At 36.6% G+C, this 23,371-nt stretch overlaps 2 protein-coding genes across 5 annotated transcripts in view; one reads left to right on the top strand and one right to left on the bottom strand.

The window, feature by feature from the left end:
• The window catches only part of LOC106066216 (cilia- and flagella-associated protein 61-like), a 161,786-nt gene that overhangs the window by 95,809 nt on the left and 42,606 nt on the right, over positions 1–23,371 (bottom strand). The window lies entirely within an intron of this gene.
• On the top strand, positions 12,949–18,722 carry LOC106058931 (adenosine receptor A3-like). Of its 2 annotated transcripts, XM_056023563.1 has the most exons (3): positions 13,001–13,059; positions 14,251–14,330; positions 16,747–18,722. In XM_056023563.1, exon 3 carries the CDS (start codon positions 17,144–17,146, stop codon positions 18,242–18,244), a length of 1,101 nt encoding a protein of 366 aa, XP_055879538.1. In that variant the 5' UTR covers positions 13,001–13,059; positions 14,251–14,330; positions 16,747–17,143; the 3' UTR covers positions 18,245–18,722. The 2 variants fall into 2 exon arrangements, with proteins under 2 accessions (XP_055879540.1, XP_055879538.1); XM_056023565.1 differs by lacking the exon at positions 14,251–14,330 and having other exon boundaries at positions 12,949–13,059.

Genomic DNA, 23,371 nt, shown 5'->3' with positions numbered 1-23,371 from the left:
ATTATAGTTTATTAATAGATTTACTTTTCAATGCCTAGACCTAATAATAAAATTGCGAATGATGTCTATAATGACTGATTATTTTAATTTTTTTTATAGTAATAGGCCTACTAGATCTAGGTCTAGACTCTACTTAAATCTAGTCTAAAATAATGACTGTCTAAGACTCTATAGATTATTAAGAAGTTCACATATAGGTGTTTTTAATAATACGGCATGTCGGCTGAAAGTATATAAAGTGCTTTTTTTTTTGTAAAAATAAAAAAAATTGTGCCGGTACTCAGTAATAGATTGCCTAACTTTCAACTAATAATAAATTAACAATTAACGTTGAATTACAAGAAAAGTAATCATTTTTCCCGACATTGAAAAAAGGTGCCGGTACCCCGTACCGGTGCGTACCGTCACAAAAATATATGTATATCTCAATCTTCTTTCATTTAATTTTTTTTTTTTGCGGGATTATTGCTACTTAATACATTGATACCGGATCGATTTAAATAGGGCCTAAGTATACAAGCAGGATTTCGAGCATTGGATAGAAGAGAATAGAATTAGAAGAGATGGACTGACTCATAGTGTAGCTTGTCTACATCTGCAAAAACACAAACTCTCTTTGTAATCTTATCAGTTAGACTTTCAAAACTATTAAAAAAAAACTTAGTGATTATTTTTACTGTATAATTCTATTATTATTCCTTTTTAGAATTAGGATATAAACAAAAATTTTCCATATGACTTTGTCTAACAGAAAAAAATAATGAAACTTACGTCTATTTATAGTTATTTTTAGTTACCTAGTAATATAAAATATATTGAACTAACACGTACATTACACGTACATTCATCATAATGCAGCCATGCGATTTTTCGTTTATGAACATGGCATTATTTAGGACCAATATTTTACAAAGGCTGCTTGGAGAAATCAGGTATACCCATTAGGAGAAAAACGACCCCTTTACACAAGAAAAATTTAAGATACTAGAACAGACACAAAATAGACAGTGACATTCATAACAAAATAATATTCAAAATTGATTAGAGTAACACCTTTTTAAGTAATCATTTAAAGTTTAAAATCACAACAATTTTTTTCAACAATTATTTTGTGTATGAAATTGTGTATCGGAAAATGCCGGGTACTTGAAATAAGCTAGTCCTAAAAAAAACAACACAGATCTTGGGTAAAATACTCATCAAATAAAGTACTGTAAATGTGTAGTTTTACGCGCTAGTTTCAGGTCTTTTCTTTTTATAGCCTCTATCGGGTTTGATCACAACTACCCGTATTTTTGTGCAGAATTTTTTTCTCTATCAGGCACACTTAAAATTATAGCATAATAATGTCAGTTTAATTTAAAGAGAGAACTGAAAAATGCAAAGATATATAAGGAAAAAAGCCACTTCCGGCCCAATACTTTTTAATCAAAGAAACGAAACGGACTAGTCCAACAAACCCTATTGTACATAGTAAATAAGAACGCACTCGTCGTAAAATTATTATTTTGCATTTTTTAGATCCAGAATCGAGATTGATAATTATCTATTTAAATGTACAATCTAAAATCATAAGATGATTAAAATCATCAGCCTTGGATTATTAATCTAGAATTTTCTCAATGGAAACTAAAAGGAAATGGCTTTATATCAAAATTTGCGTGAACATATAGACAAGTTCTGTGATTAACAGCCCATTCTTTTTAAAATCCACAAAACGGGATTACATTATTTCAAAACTTTGTAAACTAAAGATCATTACTTTTCAGTCTAATACAGAAACGAGCAATTCCATTCTCCAAGAATTAAAACCACTTCCCTAGCAACTTGAACAAGAATTACGTACATAAAAATCGGATATGAATTGGTCTCTTTTCAAGTCTAGGTAGATATATAGGTTTGTGGTCCAGATCTAAGCGTTTGGATGAACATGTTAAGCGTACCAGAGTTTAAGTCTAGACTAAACCGTTGTTTAGTAACTGACTGATACATTATTTTGTAAGAAAAGATATTTTTGGGGGGGTTAAGATAATGTTTCGGTCTAGATATAGATCTAGATTCTAGAATCACAATTTCGGCCTGTGTCTAGCTCTTTGTGTCTTTAACACAGGCTTGTGTCTCAATGGGGTCATATTGAGAGCCATCGCCACAGAAGGCCTCAACACTGACCTACAACGTAACAACCTGTGAGCAGTGGGGACCAATAGCTACTTGCCACGTACGAAGTTGCGACGAGCTATTTGTCCGCACTGCCCTCAGGTGGCCATGTCGCAGGTCAGTGCTGAGGTCTGATATAAAGAATGTCTCAATCGTATTGGGAGTGTATCCTCTCTTCTTTCAACTGGATCCAAGCTACAGAAAATAATTTCTGTTCTTCAGTCATTAATGATCATCAGGCTACACACGTGAAAAACAAGAATGCAAATGTATTTAAAGACAAAACAAACAATAGAAAGAGAATACTTTAAAAAACAAAGCTTATCTAAGGGAAGGAACCGATAATTACTGCCATTTATCTAAAAATTTCTGAAACATAAAAAAAAAATTAATTAGTACTAAATGATTAAGTAATTGATTAATTTTTGGATTGATTCATGTATTGTTATCGACTATGAATAATTATACAAAATTTCAACTTGATCCTAGAATGGGAAGTGGGAGAAAAAAACGTGTCAAAACGTAAAAAGGGGACTAAATCCATATATAGGCCTATGTCACGGATGAATTTGTGTATGTATGTATAATCTATTTTTACAATCTGCGCGAATGACCGGAAGTGTGTTTTTGTTGTCAGACAGAGACCAGCGTGAGTGATATGCAGTAAAGCTGATTAAAGTTTATGTGTTTGATCTAGTGGTTTCATTGTTTTATTTCGTTAACTAGAACTGAACCAGGGACACCTAGACGTATCAAGACCTAAGGTAGTTTCTATCGAATTAGAAGTAGATAGAGTTATATAATAGGAAAGCTGTGACAGCCTATATCCACATCTCTCATTAAATAGAATCTATTCCCCTTATTTCAAAACCAAACAAAATAATTAATCACCAACTATTAATTAACTTATTTTTAACTTTTTTTTTGTGATTGATTCATGTCTTATCAGGTTTAATGAATAATGGTGTATAGTTTTATCTTGATTGGAGAATGGGAAATGGGAGAAAAAACAGCATGTTCAGACAGACAAACAGACAGAGTGACTTGATATAAGCTTTGTAAAAATAGCCAAGCTTGCGAGAGAGCATCTTCAATAAAGTCCAGTAAGGAATCGATGGACTTAAAAGTGTTCAGTGCGATATACACAGAAACTAAACATTTCAACAGCAGCGTAGCACGGGTATCAGGCATAGATAGACGCTCTTAGAATTCAAGGACAGTCGTTTCATTCGAAGAAATGATGGGTTATTCTAAATGAGGTGCCTCTCTAGATCTACATCTCTGACTGTAAAGAGTGGGCTACAACAAGATGTTTCTTTCGCGGGAAGCAGCGTTTCATTTGAAAGTATTGTGTGTATATTTAGAATGCTGAGATGATGAAAGGCTACAACTGATGGGCCTAAGAAGTGGTTGTGCATACTCAATATTAGGAGGTTGGGGACCCTTCCTTTATAACAATACAAAAAAAAAAAAAACGACATATAATTTGAGGGCTAGAAGCGTTGTAATGCGGGCCGTTTTATTGATTGGTTTAAACATGTTCCAGCTAAATAAACTTGTATACCAACTATTTCAAGCGTAGAGTAGCGCGGGTATCAGCTAGTTAATCACCTAATCACGGCTTTGCTAATATGAGACTGTTTTGTTCAGTTTTATATGTTATCATGTTCAGTCTAATACTGACTTTCAATGAGTATAATTCAGCCCAATTCACAAGCAATCCTAACCTATAATATAAACACTCGCGAAAGCTAGAGTCTGTTCATACAATTAAATTTCCTATTATTATAGTGAAAACAAAATTGCGAGCAATACCGTCAACTAAAATGTTTCTTTATACATAATTTTATTACAAAAGCTCACTCTGTCTGTCTGTCTGGTACAATTTTCGTAGACGTTATTTCTCCCACTTCCCAGTCTCAGATCAAGTTGAAACTTTTCATAATTATTCATTGCCCCTCACATAATATGAACCAATCAAACATTCAATAGTGTTTTAATTGATTAAATAATTTATTTTGATAATGGAAATACAACTGAGTGTTGATACATAGGACTATAAATAGACAGTTCCTTGCGTAACTTTTATTTTTAAAAGTATTACAAAAAAATATTTGGCTTGTTCTAATGCACCCTTAAGTAGTCAGTTAAGGACAGATCAGTCAAAATGATCCCGAAACAAAATAAAAGGAAAAAAAAAAGTTACTACATCATCTTCTACATTTGAAAAAAAAAAAAAGCTGTGATAATGCTAAATGACATTGTGTACATCTGGATTCTTTATTTTAATCTGAGTTTTGTTTCTCTTGATCTAAAGGACAACGAGAGCTACAGAAAAAACAAAAGTACATCATTCTGTAAAGTCGATTGCTCATTAGAAACTGTATTTCTACAGTCATGTGAGGAAACTTCAAACAAGTGACGAGACGTCAATTAAGTGAGGGGACCTCCATGAAATCCTAAGGCTTGAAGATACTGTGACCATACATACATTATATTTGGCATTTATTTCAATCACAATTTATCAAGTATTTGACATCGGTACGATGGAAAAAAGTCATTTATGTAATTTAAGCTTTATGCACAATTACATTGATATGTATTCACGGATTGAAAATCTATATGCATTCGCCGTTTGAAGACCTCTATGTATTCAGCACTAGGAGATCGATAAATGTTCCCCGCTGCTAGATCTATAATTCTTACCCGCTTGAAGATGTTTATATATTCACCACTGGAAGATCTATAATTACTACCCGCTTGACTTTTAAATGGCTGGACAAGAAAAAACGTTCGAAAGATGCTTTATATTTCACTGCAGAACTTCTTATTGGCTTTGTGGCCGTGAGTCTGAATTCTTTAGTTGTGTTGGCTATAGTCAAACATCGAAGTCTGCACTCAATCACCAACGGCTTCATCTGTAACCTTGCTGCGGCGGATATAACTGTGGGATTATTTGTCACGCTGTCCGCTGCTATGTCCTACATGGGCTACCCTGGCAATTTCTACGGCTGCCTCTTCATCAACTGCATTCTGCTCATCCTCACCAACGTGTCCATCATCAGCCTGTTGGTCATATCATTGGAATGATTCTTCGCCATCAAGTCGCCTTTACGCTACCAGAAGGTGATGACCATGCGTAAGGTCTACTGCATCAACTGCGGGATTTGGCTCTTGGTGATCAACACGGGGCTAATCCCAATATACGGCTGGTCTCAACCTTAAAGAGAGCTTACGTTCTGCAGGTTCATTGATGTGATTAAAATGGAGCACATGGTCTATCTGCAGTTCTTCGGCATCATTCTCACATCCAATATTATCATGTTCGCTGTGTATACGTACATTTGTTTAGTGGTCAGAAAAAAATCAAAGAAAATAAATGAAATGAACTTGCGATCTGCGAGCCAGGCAGAAATACATAGTGCCACCAAGGGGTATCGAAAACAGGTTGTAGCGTCCAAGTTGGTCGTTCTAGCCGTGGCACTGTTCATCTGCAGAACGCCCATCAACATCTTCAACTGCATCAGCCTCTTCTGCAAGACCTGCAAGTATTCCTACGCTTTGTTCCTCTGCACGATTCTCCTGTCGCACTGTAACTCCTGCATGAACCCAATACTTTACGCTACCAGCAACAGCCGCATCAAGGCCGCAATGAAGCGTTTGATTCTTTCGGCTCTGAATATCCAAAAAGATAGCATTCAAATAGTGGGGTCCAGCTCAGAGACCCCTATCCCGTCTCACGATGTGCTCAGACAAGATGATGGGAGAAAGTCGAATTTCAAATCATATAGACATGAGTCAGGTGTCTAGATAAATGTATTGGATAGCTCCTAGTGAGGCCAATGTGACAAAGTGTTGGAAAGAAATTCAGTTTCATTTGACAAAGTTTTATGTTTGCTTAGTTTGAGCTGTTTGAACCTCACAGTCCTATAGGTTTTGGTTTGTTAAATCAAGTTTTTAACGATAGAGAGTACACAAGTAACAGTACAATGTATACATCTGTAACAGTACAATGTATACATCTGTAACAGTACAATATATACATCTGTAACAGTACAATGTATACATCTGTAACAGTACAATGCATACATCTGTAACAGTACAATGTATACATCTGTAACAGTACAATGTATACATCTGTAACAGCACAATGCATACATCTGTAACAGTACAATGTATACATCTGTAACAGCACAATGCATACATCTGTAACAGTGTAATGCATACATCTGTAACAGTACAATGTATACATCTGTAACAGTACAATGTATACATCTGTAACAGCACAATGTATACATCTGTAACAGTACAATGCATACATCTGTAACAGTACAATGCATACATCTGTAACAGCACAATGCATACATCTGTAACAGTACAATGTATACATCTGTAACAGCACAATGCATACATCTGTAACAGTACAATGCATACATCTGTAACAGTACAATGTATACATCTGTAACAGTACAATGTATACATCTGTAACAGCACAATGCATACATCTGTAACAGTACAATGCATACATCTGTAACAGTACAATGTATACATCTGTAACAGTACAATGCATACGTCTGTAACAGTACAATGCATACATCTGTAACAGTACAATTCATGCATCAGTAAAAGCACAATGCATACATCTGTAACAGTACAATGTATACATCTGTAACAGTACAATGTATACATCTGTAACAGCACAATGCATACATCTGTAACAGTACAATGTATACATCTGTAACAGCAAAATGCATACATCTGTAACAGTGTAATGCATACATCTGTAACAGTACAATGTATACATCTGTAACAGTACAATGTATACATCTGTAACAGCACAATGCATACATCTGTAACAGTACAATGCATACATCTGTAACAGTACAATGTATACATCTGTAACAGTACAATGTATACATCTGTAACAGCACAATGCATACATCTGTAACAGTACAATGCATACATCTGTAACAGTACAATGTATACATCTGTAACAGTACAATGCATACGTCTGTAACAGTACAATGCATACATCTGTAACAGTACAATTCATGCATCAGTAAAAGCACAATGCATACATCTGTAACAGTACAATGTATACATCTGTAACAGTACAATGTATACATCTGTAACAGCACAATGCATACATCTGTAACAGTACAATGTATACATCTGTAACAGCAAAATGCATACATCTGTAACAGTGTAATGCATACATCTGTAACAGTACAATGTATACATCTGTAACAGTACAATGTATACATCTGTAACAGCACAATGCATACATCTGTAACAGTACAATGCATACATCTGTAACAGTACAATGTATACATCTGTAACAGCACAATGCATACATCTGTAACAGTACAATGTATACATCTGTAACAGCACAATGCATACATCTGTAACAGTACAATGCATACATCTGTAACAGTACAATGTATACATCTGTAAAAGTACAATGTATGCATCTGTAACAGCACAATGCATACATCTGTAACAGTACAATGCATACATCTGTAACAGTACAATGTATACATCTGTAACAGTACAATGCATACGTCTGTAACAGTACAATGCATACATCTGTAACAGTACAATGCATGCATCAGTAAAAGCACAATGCATACATCTGTAACAGTGCAATGCATACATCTGTAACAGTACAATGCATACATCTTTAACAGTACAATGCATACATCAGTAACAGTGCAATGCATACATCTGTAACAGTACAATGCATACATCTATAACAGTACAATGCATACATCTGTAACAGTACAATATATACATCTGTAACAGTGCAATATATACATCTGTAACAGTGCAATATATACATCTGTAACAGTGCAATGCATGCAACAGTAACACCACTGCGGATTTGGAAGGGGTTGGGGCGGCAGGAGTGATCTCGAATCCCCACCCCTTCCCACTCGGGCAAATTTCTGCAGAGAAATCACACCATTTGTATACGAATCCTTTACTTATGTAAATAATATATACTAATAAATTCTATTTTAACCAATTTTCAGATTATGCCGACTCCTCCTCTAGTATGTTGATGGATTTGGTGGGGTGAATTGTTTTAGTAGAAATTAGTTTGTTAACAGAATTAATTCCATATCTATGTGATATAATAATAATAATAATCTTTATTGTCCATATGGAAATTTGTCTTACAATTTGTACATTACACCAAACAAAACATTGTAACTAGAAAGAAACATAATGTACATTTACACCAGACTCACTCATAATTTACATGTGAAAAGATTTTTCTATTTAATGATTTGATTGCCAGGGGAACAAAAGAGTGTTTGTGTCTGTTTGTCTTTGCTATCGGTGTCTTTTATCTCTTTTGTGATGGTAAAATCACAAAATCCTGACCCAAAGGGGGAATTTTTATTTCTAGAAACTTTTTAGCTATTTTATGGATATTTGTCTCAAACAGCTGCCCAAATGGGGTTTGGTTTTTGCCAATGACTTTACCAGCAGCATTTAGGATTTTATGGAGTTTATTTTTATTTTTAATGCTCAAATATAAATATAAGCAAATTATTGATAATTTAACCAGTCTTAATATTGTGTCGCCCCTTCTGATATATTTGCAAGTTCGGTGGAGTGAGGGGGGGGGTGTGTGATAACATCATAGACCTTCCGAGTGGGGAGGGGGGAGGCGGTACAATTTTTATGCAGTAATTATAGTTTGTGAACACAATTAGTTGAACATCTATATAGTATAATTTTTATATTATGTTGCTTTCCTATGGTACGTTGGTGGGGTGGTGGGCTATTTCATCTACTGCTATCCCCTACCTAATCCTGTGAGGTGGGGGGCGGTCCAATTTTTATGCAGAAATCATAGTTTGTGAACACAATTAGTTGAATACCTGTATAACATAAGCTACTTAAATGATATTTGTATATTCTGTCTCACAACACTTTAATCTCAAATTAATCATAAGTAAATAGAAAACGTGGTTGGTATCAGAAAGGAAAATGGGAAGGTCGATAAACCGAACAGACCAAAATACTTGTTCTTTGTATTAGAGTTAAGAAATTAAAATTTATTTTTACAAAACAATCTGTCTCTAATATAATGCTCTTCATTAAATTCTTATATCGAGTTGCCCCGTATTCGTTAATGTCAAAAGCAATTATTAGCAATAATTATAAAATGGAGCGAGGATTCTTATATGAATAATCGTTTTCACTCTACCACCCCTCCCCTTTTCCGACAAAAAAAAAACTGACTGTTTAAAGAGAGTAGTCAAATATGGCGATGAGTCTATGTAATTGCGCATGAATTTGTCATAATTATTATAATTATAATCATATTCTAAAAATAAAATATAAAAAAAGTAAAGTAAAATGTAATTGGTCTACTTAATTTTTTCTCTCTCTTTATCGAGTTGTGTGTGCGTGTGTGTGTGCAAAGCTTTGAATCATAGTTCTGTAACAAAACAGCCGCGTTTTGAACAAAATTAATCACTTATAATTGAACGTCTTTTTCAAATAATATTTTTCGAGTATTTTTTAAAATTTTCTGCGTCGACCATCAAAGCCTTGATCTAAATCAACATTATCAAGTCCACAAATATAATATTACGAGAAATAGGCCTACTAAAGATATACTCACGCTACTTGTGCCTCGATCGTCAGTCACATTTCAGTATCGGCCGTTACTTTGTTTTACTTAATTCGACCTGCTTTTTTACATAGGATTAGTAATGAGCTGTAGATGTCAAGAGAATGCGTTTCTGCAGTTAAGAATGCAAGAAAGCGCTAGGCTTCGGGGCTCCACCTAGCTGTTAGCAAAAGGGTCGCTAACATGACGTTTGTTTTTTTGGCTGTAGGTTGAGAAACACTACATTAATTGTAATATAGACTACTTTTTGTAATTCTCTCTCTCTCTCTCTCATATGTGTGTAAAAGTGTGCGTTTATGCATAGAGTTAGGGTTTACTGGGTGATAGGGTTAAGGTTTGGACCCCCCCCCCTTTTCACTACAAAATTCTGGATCCGGTAGTGGTAGGAATAAGGATAATAAGTAAAAAATCACGATCAAATCAACTTAACTTTACGAGGCTTGTGTGTAGCGAAGTCATGCAGTATAATATATATCAAAATTCTGTATTCTACATCGATCACGCTCAATTGCAAAAAATGCCAAATTGTTCAACCTCTCTTCGTGCATTGACCTAAAGTAATTCTGGATTAGTTTGAAGTGCGAGAAGCTTCTCTCACCAGATGCCAAAGTTACTGGTAAATGGTAAACAATTGTATGATTGATGCAACAAAGGAGCTACCGGTGTTTGGGCGGTATTAGGCCTGACAAAGATTTAATTTGCTAATTCTCGCAGATGTCTGTCTGCTCACTGGTCTGTTAATAACCTCAATGCTTGCTCGAGGCTCGCTGTAAACGTTCGTATGTCATCAAGACTCTTGAAGCTGACAAAAAACCAAATAGTTTGTGGTTTGATTTCAACTGTTCAAATCTCGGCTGCAAGGATTGAATTACAGCGTCCACAATTCTGTAGAAGCAATTTATCCTGTAATCAAATCGTTCTACGTCAGACGCCGACCAAAAGGTCAGGATTGAAGAACTGAAAGATACAGCGGCTGTTGTTAGGCAGGAAGGTGACGAGATGGATGCCTATGTCAAAGTAAAACTGGCTGAGTGAGACAGAGATAGAGCACATGATCGAGAAGAAAGAAAAAAGGCTGAGACTCAAGAACTCGAAGTGAACTTATACTTTAAGTGGACTTATATTTCAAGTGAACTTATACTTCAAGTAGACTTATATTTCAAGTGAACTTATACTTCAAGTAGACTTATACTTCAAGTAGACATATACTTCAAGTGGACTTATACTTCAAGTGGACTTATACTTCAAGTGGACTTATACTTCAAGTGAACTTATACTTCAAGTGGACTTATACTTCAAGTAGACGTATACTTCAAGTGGACTTATACTTCAAGTAGACTTATACTTCAAGTAGACGTATACTTCAAGTGGACTTATACTTCAAGTAGACTTATACTTCAAGTGGACTTATACTTCAAGTGGACTTATACTTCAAGTGGACTTATACTTCAAGTGTATACTTCAAGTGGACTTATACTTCAAGTAGACTTATACTTCAAGTAGACGTATACTTCAAGTGGACTTATACTTCAAGTAGACTTATACTTCAAGTGGACTTATACTTCAAGTGGACTTATACTTCAAGTGGACTTATACTTCAAGTGGACTTATACTTCAAGTGGACTTATACTTCAAGTGGACTTATACTTCAAGTGAATTTATACTTCAAGTGGACTTATACTTCAAGTGGACTTATACTTCAAATGGACTTATACTTCAAGTGGACTTATACTTCAAATGGACTTATACTTCAAGTGGACTTTAAGACGTACCTAAAAGAAACGACAGATTCATGAAAGGTAAAGAGATCAGCTCTTCCATTAAAGAGTCTCAAGGACGACGCTCTGGATCTTGAACTTACAGGGCCCCGAGTACAAAGATTGCAATTTGTAAACAATACAATGAGTGGGAGCGAGACAGGAACCAACAAGAGAAGTAAGGCTATAACATGAGCACGAAGAGACTTAACTGGTGAGGATTGAAAGAATGAGGCACAGAACTGAGTTTTATCGCGAGATAGAAGTGTTGAGACATAATCTGATAGCATACGAGAAGAATCCAGAGGATGCTGTTTGCAATGCTATGACGTCTGACACTAAGCCTCTAAATAAGTCCACCTCTCCTTCTTGTAGTGACCAACCGACCATTGGTACATCTTAACACGTTATGACCAGCTCGCCTGGCCAGCTAAGTCCATTGGAAGACTCCCAAACCAGCTTACCAGGCCAACCAGATTTATTTTGGGACAAATCGACCAGCTCACCGGGCAACTTCATTCCCAACCCACCCGTCCAAACGTCACTAATTAAAGATCAGGCACTTGAACCCGAAACCGCGAGTCAATCTAGCTTAGTGAATAGTTGGGTCTCTGTTAATTCGACCTTTGTGGCATCAAAGTGATGAGTCTACAAAATGGTGCAGCTAGTAAGCCCAGGGGCCATTACTGACGACAAAGTAACTATCCAGTCTTATTGACCTGAACATTTCTACAAAAAACTGGTCACTTGTCCGAGTGCAATTGGAATCACGTCTTGTACACGGTGCCATCACGGCAGCAATGTTAGAATCTCCTTAATGCGAGGTCTTCCTTGGGTCAAGGTTCGTGAAACTTACCTTTCCTTATAAACCTGTAGCGCAGCGGAAAGCACCTCGGACACGAAGTAGCAATGCACGAGACCTTCACTCGTTCAAACTCACAATCAAGAATATATCATCAGATCTGCCAACCGATATGGGCTTTAGATCAAAGTCTAGTACTAATTAATTTAAAAAAAGAAAACAGCTTGCATTTAGAAAACAAAAAATAGCCGTAGCACCTAAACTTTGCAAGCCACAACGCATGGCGAAACATGATTTTTCAATTCTCTTCTAGTTTTTGAGATCTGAGTGTGACAGACGGACAGAAGAAGTGCTCTAGGAGATGAACCAAAGTCATTCTACAATCACTAGGAGATGAACCAAAGTCATTCTACAATCACAAGAAGAAGTGCTCTGGGAGATGAACCAAAGTCATTCTACGGATTTATTCTGTCAACATATCAACTCAATCTATTTAGCACTAGAATGCTTGTTTGAATGTATTTGAAAAGGGATCGTCAAGAACACCACGCATGTGCGCACCAGTAAGTTGTACCCATTAGGATCGACACAAATAATAAAAGGAAACGCGTTTTGACGTTGGCTTCACGTTTTCCCAATCGAAACAAACATATCAAATGGAAAGCAGCATAGTTTCTATGAAAAGAACTTCTTTGGTAATGTTAATTAAAAACACGGACTGATTAAAAACGTTTATAAACATGTTAAGCGTATCAGTGTTTAAGTTTAGATCACAAACCTAGAATCTAACTATATTACAACAAGACTACACACAAAATTAGAAAAACTTCAGAGAAACAAGGTGTTGTTTTGTAAAGTAGTTAAACTAGTTAAAGGTTTTTTTCTTTCAAATTTAAACTATGAAATATGTATTACTAATCATGGGCGTAGCCAGGGGGAGGGGGTTGTGTTTTTGGGAATTTAGTGACTGATTTTTAGCGGCCCCCGAAATCTCTGTCCGTCTGTCCCGTTTAGATCTCGTAAACTAGAAAAGATATTGAAAATTGGACATCACAATATTTTAGACCATTCAAAGTTCTGATCCAAAGGCTACTTTTTTTTTTCTGAAAGCGAAAAATCTAATTTTTTTAAATCAGTTATGCAAGCAGTTTTTTAAAGAGAAAAAGCTAATTAGTATGCATTATAAGTTAGACCTAATTTAAAACGAATAGTAATCTTATAAACTTCAATTTCCTAACCTTTTTTTTTTCTAACGCGGATTTTTTTTTTGAGGATTCGAATAACAGATTGAGCCTTTTCAAAACAATTAGATCAATTATAACATATCAGTTAGGCCAAAGGAGGCGCGGTGGCTGAGCGGTAAAGCGCTTGGCTTCCGAACTGGGGGTTCGGGGTTCGAATCCTGGTGAGGACTGGGATATACAACTTTGGAATCTTTGGGCGCCTCTGAGACCACTCAGCTCTAATGGGTACCTGACATTAGTTGGGGAAAAGTAAAGGCGGTTGGTCGGTGTGCTGGCTACATGACACCCTCGTTAAACGTAGGCCAAAAAAACAGATGAACTTTATATCATCTGCCCTATAGACCACAAGGTCTAAAAGGGGAACTAGTTAGGCCAGGTTCACATCTAACTTTACATTCACTTTCACCTATCCTTTGATCTGCGGGACCGTTAGGGCAATACACAAGATCTGTTAACCTTCTTTCTCCATTCTTATCTCTCATTTGTCTTTGATATAATTTCATTTGGATGTTCTTTCTGAAAATATTGAAGCCTGCCTGGGTGGACCACTTCGGGGGCCGATTTTGAGTTTGTGTTTCCACACAAACTGTCTTTTGTAACCTTGTTTGCTTTGATTTTGTTTATTGATTTTCTTTATTTTAGGTGAGATTTTAATACTAAATCATCACTTGCCCCAGCACAAAAAAGATGGTTTTTAATGAAATTCCAGAGGTCATCGACTGGTTGGTTAACGTCTTTTTCTAATAAGAATGTTTGTTGAAAGTTTAATGCAGATTGGTGTAGTTGTGTTAGGTTACATTTATTCCAGAATAGGATTTTTCTTTTGGGTTTTGTATTGGCTACTGCTTTTATCTGACTGTGTATTTTTATGTTCTCATGGTCTGATAGACCAGGGATAATATCATAATCAACTACTAAACCCCCCTTCAGCGGGGGTTTGAAGGTAAAAAATACCTCTTAAATATTAAAAACAAAGCAAATTATACACTCAAAATTCTATGAGTGTAGTCAAAGTGGTTTTGAGTTTAAACTCCCCAACAGTGGAGTTTGAAGCTAAAAAAATACCTTTTCAATATATAAAAAAAAAATCAAATTACACACTCTAAAATCTATGAGCGTAGCTTAAGGGGTTTTGAGTTTTAAACCCAACGCCAGCGGGGTTTGAAGCTAAAAAAATACATCTTCAATGTAAAAAAAAAAGCAAATTACGCATTGCCAAAAGGGGTTTTGAGTTTAAACCCCCCTTCAAAGGGGTTTGATGCTAAAATATACCTCTTCAATATAAAAGAAGGAAATAAAAAAAACTCCAGAGATTGTTTAGTTTAAAACCCACAAAAGATGATTTTGACGATAAAACTTTCCTTTTTGATTTTAAATCTAAAGAAAACTACAGTCAACTAATTCCAAGAGCGTATTCAAGAGAGTTTACACATTTCTACCAGTGGCGGGGCTCCATTAATAAAGTGCAGTAAAAAGTCATCTGCCGAAATTGAAAAACACTAAATGTGGCTCAACATAGATGGCTAAGACAGATTTTTGAAGTCAATTATAGAGATCGGGTCTAAATCAAGGAAATCCTATGCCGAACTGGGAGTCGACCCCTTAGTAAGATTGTGACAGAGCGTCGCATGAGGTTTGCGGGACATGTTCTCCGACAAAATGAATTACGCATAACAAGAGTTGCGATGACATCCTAGAATAACTTGGCGCCACACATTCATGGAGGTCCTCAGAGCAGGTGGGAAGAGGCTTCAGACATTACCAGTTTGGGGGGGGGGGTCTAAGTCAGTAAGAATAGCACATTAGGTTTAAAAAAAAATAATAGCAGGAAAATGCACTGTAGATACCTCAGAATATGCATTTTGTTGGTTTTCAATACAAAAAATAGTGCTTGGAGGTGGGGCTCCGCACCGCGCTGGGGGAGCGACCCCCTTGCTGTCAATGGCGGGTAGTCTACAATTCTTTCACTAACTCCAGGAATAGCCTATTCTAGGGCACAATAAAAAAATCCAAACCCCCCTCCCCGAAAAAAAATCCTGGCTACGCCCATGTTACTAATAATCATTGTAATGTTTAGTCCGAGTAATTGAACATTGTAAATCGCAGCACACTCATCTCAAAATTATTAGTTTGCGATTTTAGACCCAGAAACGATACATATCTAGGTAATCCATCTATTTAAATGTACAATCTAAAATCATAAAGGCAATGTCTTCTATTCCGAAGATTAAGGGTTTCACATGAGTACGCAAAGCCAGTTGCGACATTGCATATTTCCCCGCATTTCGTGCAGATAAAGCCGTTGTCCGCTGGCGGTCTGTTTAAGTTTTCTTTCCGACTTCTGCGTCTGTCTTCAATAAGGGCTTTCCTTTGGGTCTCAAATGTATGTCCAGCAGCCTTTGGTAGAGCCCTATTTCTGTTTCACAGGCCATCTGCTGCCAGTGAGGGCAAAAGGACGCCCGAGTTGATCTTTATATCTGTTACGCCGTCCTCCTTAAAGCGCGCCAAAGAAGATCGCCTTTGGAATGCGGTCGTCTTCCAAGCAGGATAAGTGTCCGACACAGAGCAGCCTCCAAAAGATCATAGTTATTTGTTATATAGTATTACCAGCGTATGCCCATTATAAGGTGAAGGTGCCTTTGATGGGAACTTTCGAGGAGCCTTAAATAAATGCCTTCGATAGAGCACCCAGGTCTAAAATCATAATACGATTTATATCAACAGCCTTGAATTAATTAGATCTAGGATTTTACATGAAAACTAACGGGCAATGGCTTTATATCATAGACTAGTAGTACACGTTGATTTTTCCCAAGGCTTCATATTGTTTATTATGGCCGGAACACTCCCTTCTTTTCTTTTTAAATTTTAACAATCAAAGAAACAGGAACGGGTTTACCGGTGTGTACTGCTAGTCTATGCCTTGGCATAGTGACACCAACATGAAAAGGTCAGTTCATACATTTAAATTTTCTATTATTAGAGTGAAAAGGAAATTCTGTCAACTCAAATGCTTCCTATTACACAATTTTATTATAAAAGCTGACTCTGTCTGTCTGTCTGTGATAATGCTAAATGACATTGTGTACATCTGTATGTCTCAATTTTAATGTGATTTTTGTTTCTCTTGATCTAAAGGACAACGAGAGCGACAGAAAAACAAAAGGACATCATTCAGTAAAGTCGATTGCTCATTAGAAACTGTATTTCTACAGTCATGTGAGGAAACTTCAAACAAGTGACGAGACGTCAATTAAGTGAGGGGACCTCCATGAAATCCTAAGGCTTGTAGATACTGTGACTATACATACATTATATTTGGCATTTATTTCAATCACAATTTATCAAGTATTTGACATTGGTACGATTACATTCATGTAATTAAAGCTTACACACAATTAGATCGATATGCATTCGCAGACTGAAGATCTAAATGCATTCGCCACTTGAAGATCTTTAAGTATTCGCTGCTGGAAGATCTATAATTATTCCCCACTGGAAAATCTATAACTGTTCGCCGCTGGACTTCTAAGGAATGTTCGGGACAGAAAAAGATTTTGAACTTATAGATGCTTTATTTTTCGTTGCGGAATTTCTTATTGGCTTTGTGGCCGTGAGTCTGAACTCATTAGTTGTGTTGGCTATAGTCAAACATCGAAGTCTGCACTCAATCACCAACGGCTTCATCTGTAACCTTGCTGCGGCGGATATAACTGTGGGATTATTTGTCACGCCGTTCGCAGCTATGTCCTACGTGGGCTACCCTGGCAATTTCTACGGCTGCCTCTTCGTCAACTGCATTCTGCTCATCCTCACCAACGTGTCCATCATCAACCTGTTGGTCATAGCATTGGACAGATTCTTCGCCGTCAAGTCGCCTTTACGCTACCAGAAGGTGATGACGATGAGGAAGGTCTACTGCATCAACTGCGGGATTTGGCTCTTGGGGATCAACACGGGGCTAATCCCAATATACGGCTGGTCTCACCCTTACAGAGAGCTTACGTTCTGCAGGTTCATTGATGTGATTAAAATGGAGCACATGGTCTATCTGCAGTTCTTCGGCATCATTCTCACATCCAATATAATCATGTTCGCTGTGTATACATATATTTGTTTAGTGGTCAGAAAACACTCTACGCAAATAGACGAAATGAATTTGCGATTCGCGAGCCAGACAGATATAAAAAGGGCCACCAAGTGGTATCGCAAAGAGGTTAAAGCGTCCAAGCTGATCGTTTTAGCTGTGGCACTGTTCATCTGCATAACCCCCATCAACATCTTCAACTGCATCACCCTCTTCTGCAAGACCTGCACGTATTCCTACGCTTTGTTCCTCTGCACGATTCTCCTGTCGCACTGTAACTCCTGCATGAACCCAATACTTTACGCTACCAGCAACAGCAGCATCAAGGCCGCAATGAAGCGCTTGATTCTTTATGCTCTGAATATAAGCCCAGAAGGCCTTCAGCTAGTGATGTCCAGCTCATACACGGGTGTTACGCCAAGCCGATCTCGCGATGTGTACAGACTTTCGGAAAAGAGTTTCTATTCACAAGAAAGAACAAAGTCGAGTTTTAAATCGAGCGTAATTGAAGTTACCACACATTCACCTGAGTTAGAGTCAAGTGTCTAGATCAAATGTATTGGATAGCTCAAAGTTAGGCCAATGTGACATAGTGTTGGAAAGAAATTCAGTTTCATCTGACAAAGTTTTATGTTTGCTTAGTTTGAGCTGTTTGAACCTCACAGTCCTATAGGTTTTTGTGTGTTAGATCAAGTGTTTGACGATAGAGACTGACTCGAGGTGTACATAAGTAACAGTACAATGCATACACAAGTAACAGTACAATGCATACATCTGTAACAGTACAATGTATACATCTGTAACAGCTAATTGCATGCATCAGTAACAGCAAATTGCATGCATCTGTAACAGTACAATGCATACATCTGTAACAGTGCAATGCATACATCTGTAACAGTGCAATGCATACATCTGTAACAGTACAATGCATACATCTGTAACAGTACAATGCATACATCTGTAACAGTACAATGCATACATCTGTAACAGTGCAATGCATGCATCTGTAACAGTGCAAAGCATACATCTGTAACAGTGCAAAGCATACATCTTTAACAGTACAATGCATACATCTTTAACAGTACAATGCATACATCTGTAACAGTACAATGCATACATCAGTAACAGTACAATATATACATCAGTAACAGTACAATATATACATCAGTAACAGTGCAATATATACATCTATAACAGTGCAATGCATGCAACAGTAACAGCACTGGCGGATCTGGAGGGGGGGGGGGTAGGAGTGATCTCGAACCCCCCACCCCTTCCCACTCTGGCAAATTTCAGCAGAGAAATCACACCATATGTATACGAATCCTTTACTTCTGTAAATAATATATAGTAATAATTTAAATTTTAACCAATTTTCAGATTTTGCCGACTGCTCCTCTAGTATGTTGATGGATTCTGTGGGGTGAATTGTTTTAGTAGAAATTAGTTTGTTAACAGAATTAGTGATATAAGCAAATTATTGATAATTTAACCAGTCTTTATATTATGTCGCCCCTTCTGATATATTTGCCAGTTCGATGGGGTGAGGGGGTTGATAACATCATTTACCTTCCGATTGGGGGGGGGGGGCGGTACAATTTTTATGTAGAAATTATAGTTTGTGAACACAATTAGTTGAACATCTATATAGTATAATTTTTATATTATGTTGCTTTCCTATGGTACGTTGGTGGGGTGGTGGGCTATTTCATCTACTGCTATCCCCTACCTAATCCTGTGAGGTGGGGGGCGGTCCAATTTTTATGCAGAAATCATAGTTTGTGAACACAATTAGTTGAATACCTGTATAACATAAGCTACTTAAATGATATTTGTATATTCTGTCTCACAACACTTTAATCTCAAATTAATCATAAGTAAATAAAAAACGTGGTGGGTATCAGAAAGGAAAATGGGAAGGTCGATAAACCGAACAGACCAAAATACTCGTTCTTTGTATTAGAGTGAAGAAATTAAAATTTATTTTTACAAAACAATCTGTCTCTAATATAATGCTCTACATTAAATTCTTATATCGAGTTGCCCCGTATTCTTTAATGTCAAATGCAATTATTAGCAATAATTATAAAATGGAGCGAGGATTCTTATATGAATAATCGTTTTCACTTTATCGCCCTCACCTTTACCGACGAAACAGAATAAACAGAGTAGTCAAATATGGCGACAGTGTCTATGTAATTGTGCATGAAATTGTCATAATTATTTTAAGAAAGCCTTTTTTTAGGAAAATTTTGAATTTTGAATTGAGATGTAACCGAATTGTTTTTCCAAGTCGTCTTTCCCAGCGTTAATTCCATCAGAGATTTTCTATAGTAAAAATACTTTTGGGAATATAACTTGAAATTTATATTTGAATCCTAAAAATTAAATATAACAAGGTTTTAAAGACAGTTTGTGTGGAAAAACAAACTCAAAAACGACCCCCGAAGTGGTCCACCCAGGCAAGTAAAAAGTCAGGTTTCATTATTTTCAGAAAGAACATCAGAATGAAATTCTATCATAGGCAAATGACGGAGAAGAATGGAGAAAAAAGGTTGACAGATCTTGTGTCCTGCCCCAACGGTTCAGTAGACCAAGGGATAGGTCAAAGTGAATGTGAAGTTAGATGTGAACCTGGCCTAACTGATGTCTTATTATGACATGACACCGATATCAAAGACAAACCGACACTGGTAATCAAATCATTAAATAGAAACAATCTGATATAAACTTTTCACATGTAAATTATGAGTGAGTCTGGTGTGAATGTACATTTTGGTTTCTTATAGTTGTAATGTTTTGTTTGGTGTAATGCACAAATTGTAAGACAAATTTCCTTACGTACAATATTACTTTTATTATTATCTAATCGATCTAATTGTTTTGTAAAGGGTCAATCTTTTATTCAAAGCCGCAAGAAAAATAAAAAAAAAAATCCGTAAAAAAAAAATTCCTTTAGTCAAAAGTTCCATGGCAGTGTGTAGACCAGGGGTGGGCAACCTTTTGCATCGAGGGCCGCATAAAAAAATTGGGGAATGGGGGGGGGGCCGCATGTATATAAAAAAAAATGGAGAAAGAAGGTATTATGTATATGTACAGTTCTACTTAATGTGAAATATTTAACTGTTTACACTCGTTCGTAATGTTCCGGAATTGTCAAATTACAGTCAGTCAACATCAACCTTTTATTAGATTTGTTTAGTTTCCACACATACAAAAAATTGTTTTCCCAAATAATTTTAAAGATAAGAGGCAATACTGTTTTAAGTGTGGAAATACAGCTTCTGGCACCCATTAAGTTCCCGTGGAAGAGCTGACTGGAACTTCTCTTTCAGGTCATAATTTTCATGGAGTTATATTCTTTGGAGCTGAATGAGTAAATGGTGAAATGATGGTAATGAAAACTGGTTCTTGGCGTCTTAAAATTTGCTTTTATAAATTCCATAATTAAGTAATCTAAGATTAGTCTTGTACTTTTAACCATTTTACTAGAAATAGTTTCACTTTTCAGCAAAGGAAAATGACAAAACCTACTTTCACTTGCTTGCCTGGAGAAATTGGAAAGCCTTGTTTGAAAAGATTTAACATGAACTGACATTGCATATGCAAGTAGCTCATTGAAATAGCTGCCATAGAAACATGAAATCTGTCTTCCACTCTTCAATAGAAATATTAGTAACAAAGTCACAGTCGGGTCAATGCCCTTCAAGGAGCAAAAAAGTTTCTTCCTTGAGATTTTGTATTCTTCTCATTACCTTGACCATTTTAAGCAAATGGATACATCGGAATATTTTCAAGTGGCCTGTGGTTAAGACCTCTACCTCTGATAACTGTGTGTATGCTATTGAATATTCGAATATGTTATTTTATGCAGTTTTGTACAAACTTTCCTGTTTAGAGTTTATGGTTGGGATGTTCTTTAAAATAATAAACTGTTTTTCTCAGTCAAAGATCGAGGTTCCATCAGTTCTTACACTTATTATCTTGTTCCCAGCATACCCAACACAGTTCTTCACAGTATTGAAATTGTATCTTGGACGGAGTGTATTGAAGTATAGTCAATTAGCTTAATCTTCGTTACTTGAAACTTTTTATAATGAGACAATTTCAATCATTTATAGAGATATTTATAATTATTTTTAATATATTTGCATTTTTATATGTATCGAATGTCGGCACATTTTATTTCTGCATAAAAGTCGCAGCATAAAAAGTCCATTTAAAAAAATGTATGTGAAATTTACATACAAAGTGCTTTCTTAGCCTTAAATGTTTTATTTTAATTTTAGTAGGTACTGTACATGAACTATTATTTTTGTTTACACATTTTACATATATATATATATGAATACGTGATACTGAAACTACACCAACACACAATCTGTCTTTGTTAACATGTTGTTGACATCCATCTTCATGTACTGTTTTAGAAGTCATGTAGTTGTAGGAACACCTTTTAGCGCACCAAAAAAGACTGCCTTTGGTATACATTCGTCTCCCATATGGGATACGTGCCCTGCCCAGCGTAGCTGTCGGACCATAAGAAGTCCCTCTATACTGTCCATACTGGCGTTCGCAAGGACATCGCTGTTTGTAGTGCGGTCCTACCACCGTATGTCCATGATGGAGCGCAAGCATCTTTGGTGAAAGCGCTCAAGAAGTCTTAGTTGTTTTTATATAGTGTCCATGTCTCAGAGCCATATAGTAGGGTTGAGAGAACAATCGCCTGGTAGTCGGTAGACATTGATTTTTGTAGGCAGGCGGAGTGATTTGTTCTTCCAAACTCTCGCCTGAAGGCGTCCAAAAGTGCTACTAGCCCTGGCAAGATGGTTATCAACTTCCCTTGAAAGTGAGGCGTCATTTGACACTATACTACCTAGATATGTGAAGTGGTCTACCACGTTAAGGGTCTGTCCGTTTACTGTTATCCTTGGTACTGAGTATATTTCATTGGGTGGTCGACGTAACAGAGGCGCCCCACAGAAACGCTTCAAAGACCAAAATAGGAGTCAACTTTCCTTAGCTGACATAGAAGAGAGCACCTGGCTGCATGCGGCGTCGGAACGAGACAGTTGAAGGTCACTCACGAAGGCCGCGGGATACACATTTGAGACCAAAAGAAAATCTGCTGCCGAGGACAAACGCAGACGACGAAAAGAAAATCTAAATCGACCACCTGCGTACAATGGTTATGCTTGCCCTGAATGTGGCAAAATATGTAGTCACAGCTGGGGCTGCGCAGTCACGGGAAATACTGTATTCCTCACTAATCTTCGGACTCGAAGACAAGCCTTATTATTATTATTTGTATGAACAAAATCGCTTGCATAATTAATTTTAAAAAGAAAACAGTTTGATTTTAAAAACAAATTAGCCGTTGCACCTAAACATTGCAAGCGAAACGTAATTTTTCAATTCTCTTCTAGTTTTTGAGATCTGAGTGTGACAGACGGACAGAAGGACATTATACACAAACCTAACAGCGGCTTTTTCCCTAACGGGGGGCACTATAAAAACACATCGTAATAAAATGATGGCGAAAACATAAAGACACGTTTCTTATTTCATATGCTAAAACAAATTCGTACAAGTGTTCTTTCTTCTCCAGTTTCATTACAGAATGGAACGGGTTGCCTGAATCAGACAGGAAAATAAATGACTGCTTTTACTGTGATG

Source organism: Biomphalaria glabrata, chromosome 3 (assembly GCF_947242115.1).
Source record: "Biomphalaria glabrata chromosome 3, xgBioGlab47.1, whole genome shotgun sequence".
In the NCBI taxonomy this organism is placed as follows: domain Eukaryota; kingdom Metazoa; phylum Mollusca; class Gastropoda; family Planorbidae; genus Biomphalaria; species Biomphalaria glabrata.
Note: the sequence above shows the minus strand (reverse complement) of the source record. Positions and strands in the feature narration are given on the sequence as shown.

Bases quoted from the DNA above. Each gene is read 5' to 3' on its own strand.
- LOC106058931 (XM_056023565.1), top strand. From the start codon at position 17,144: ATGTTCGGGACAGAAAAAGATTTTGAACTTATAGATGCTTTATTTTTC.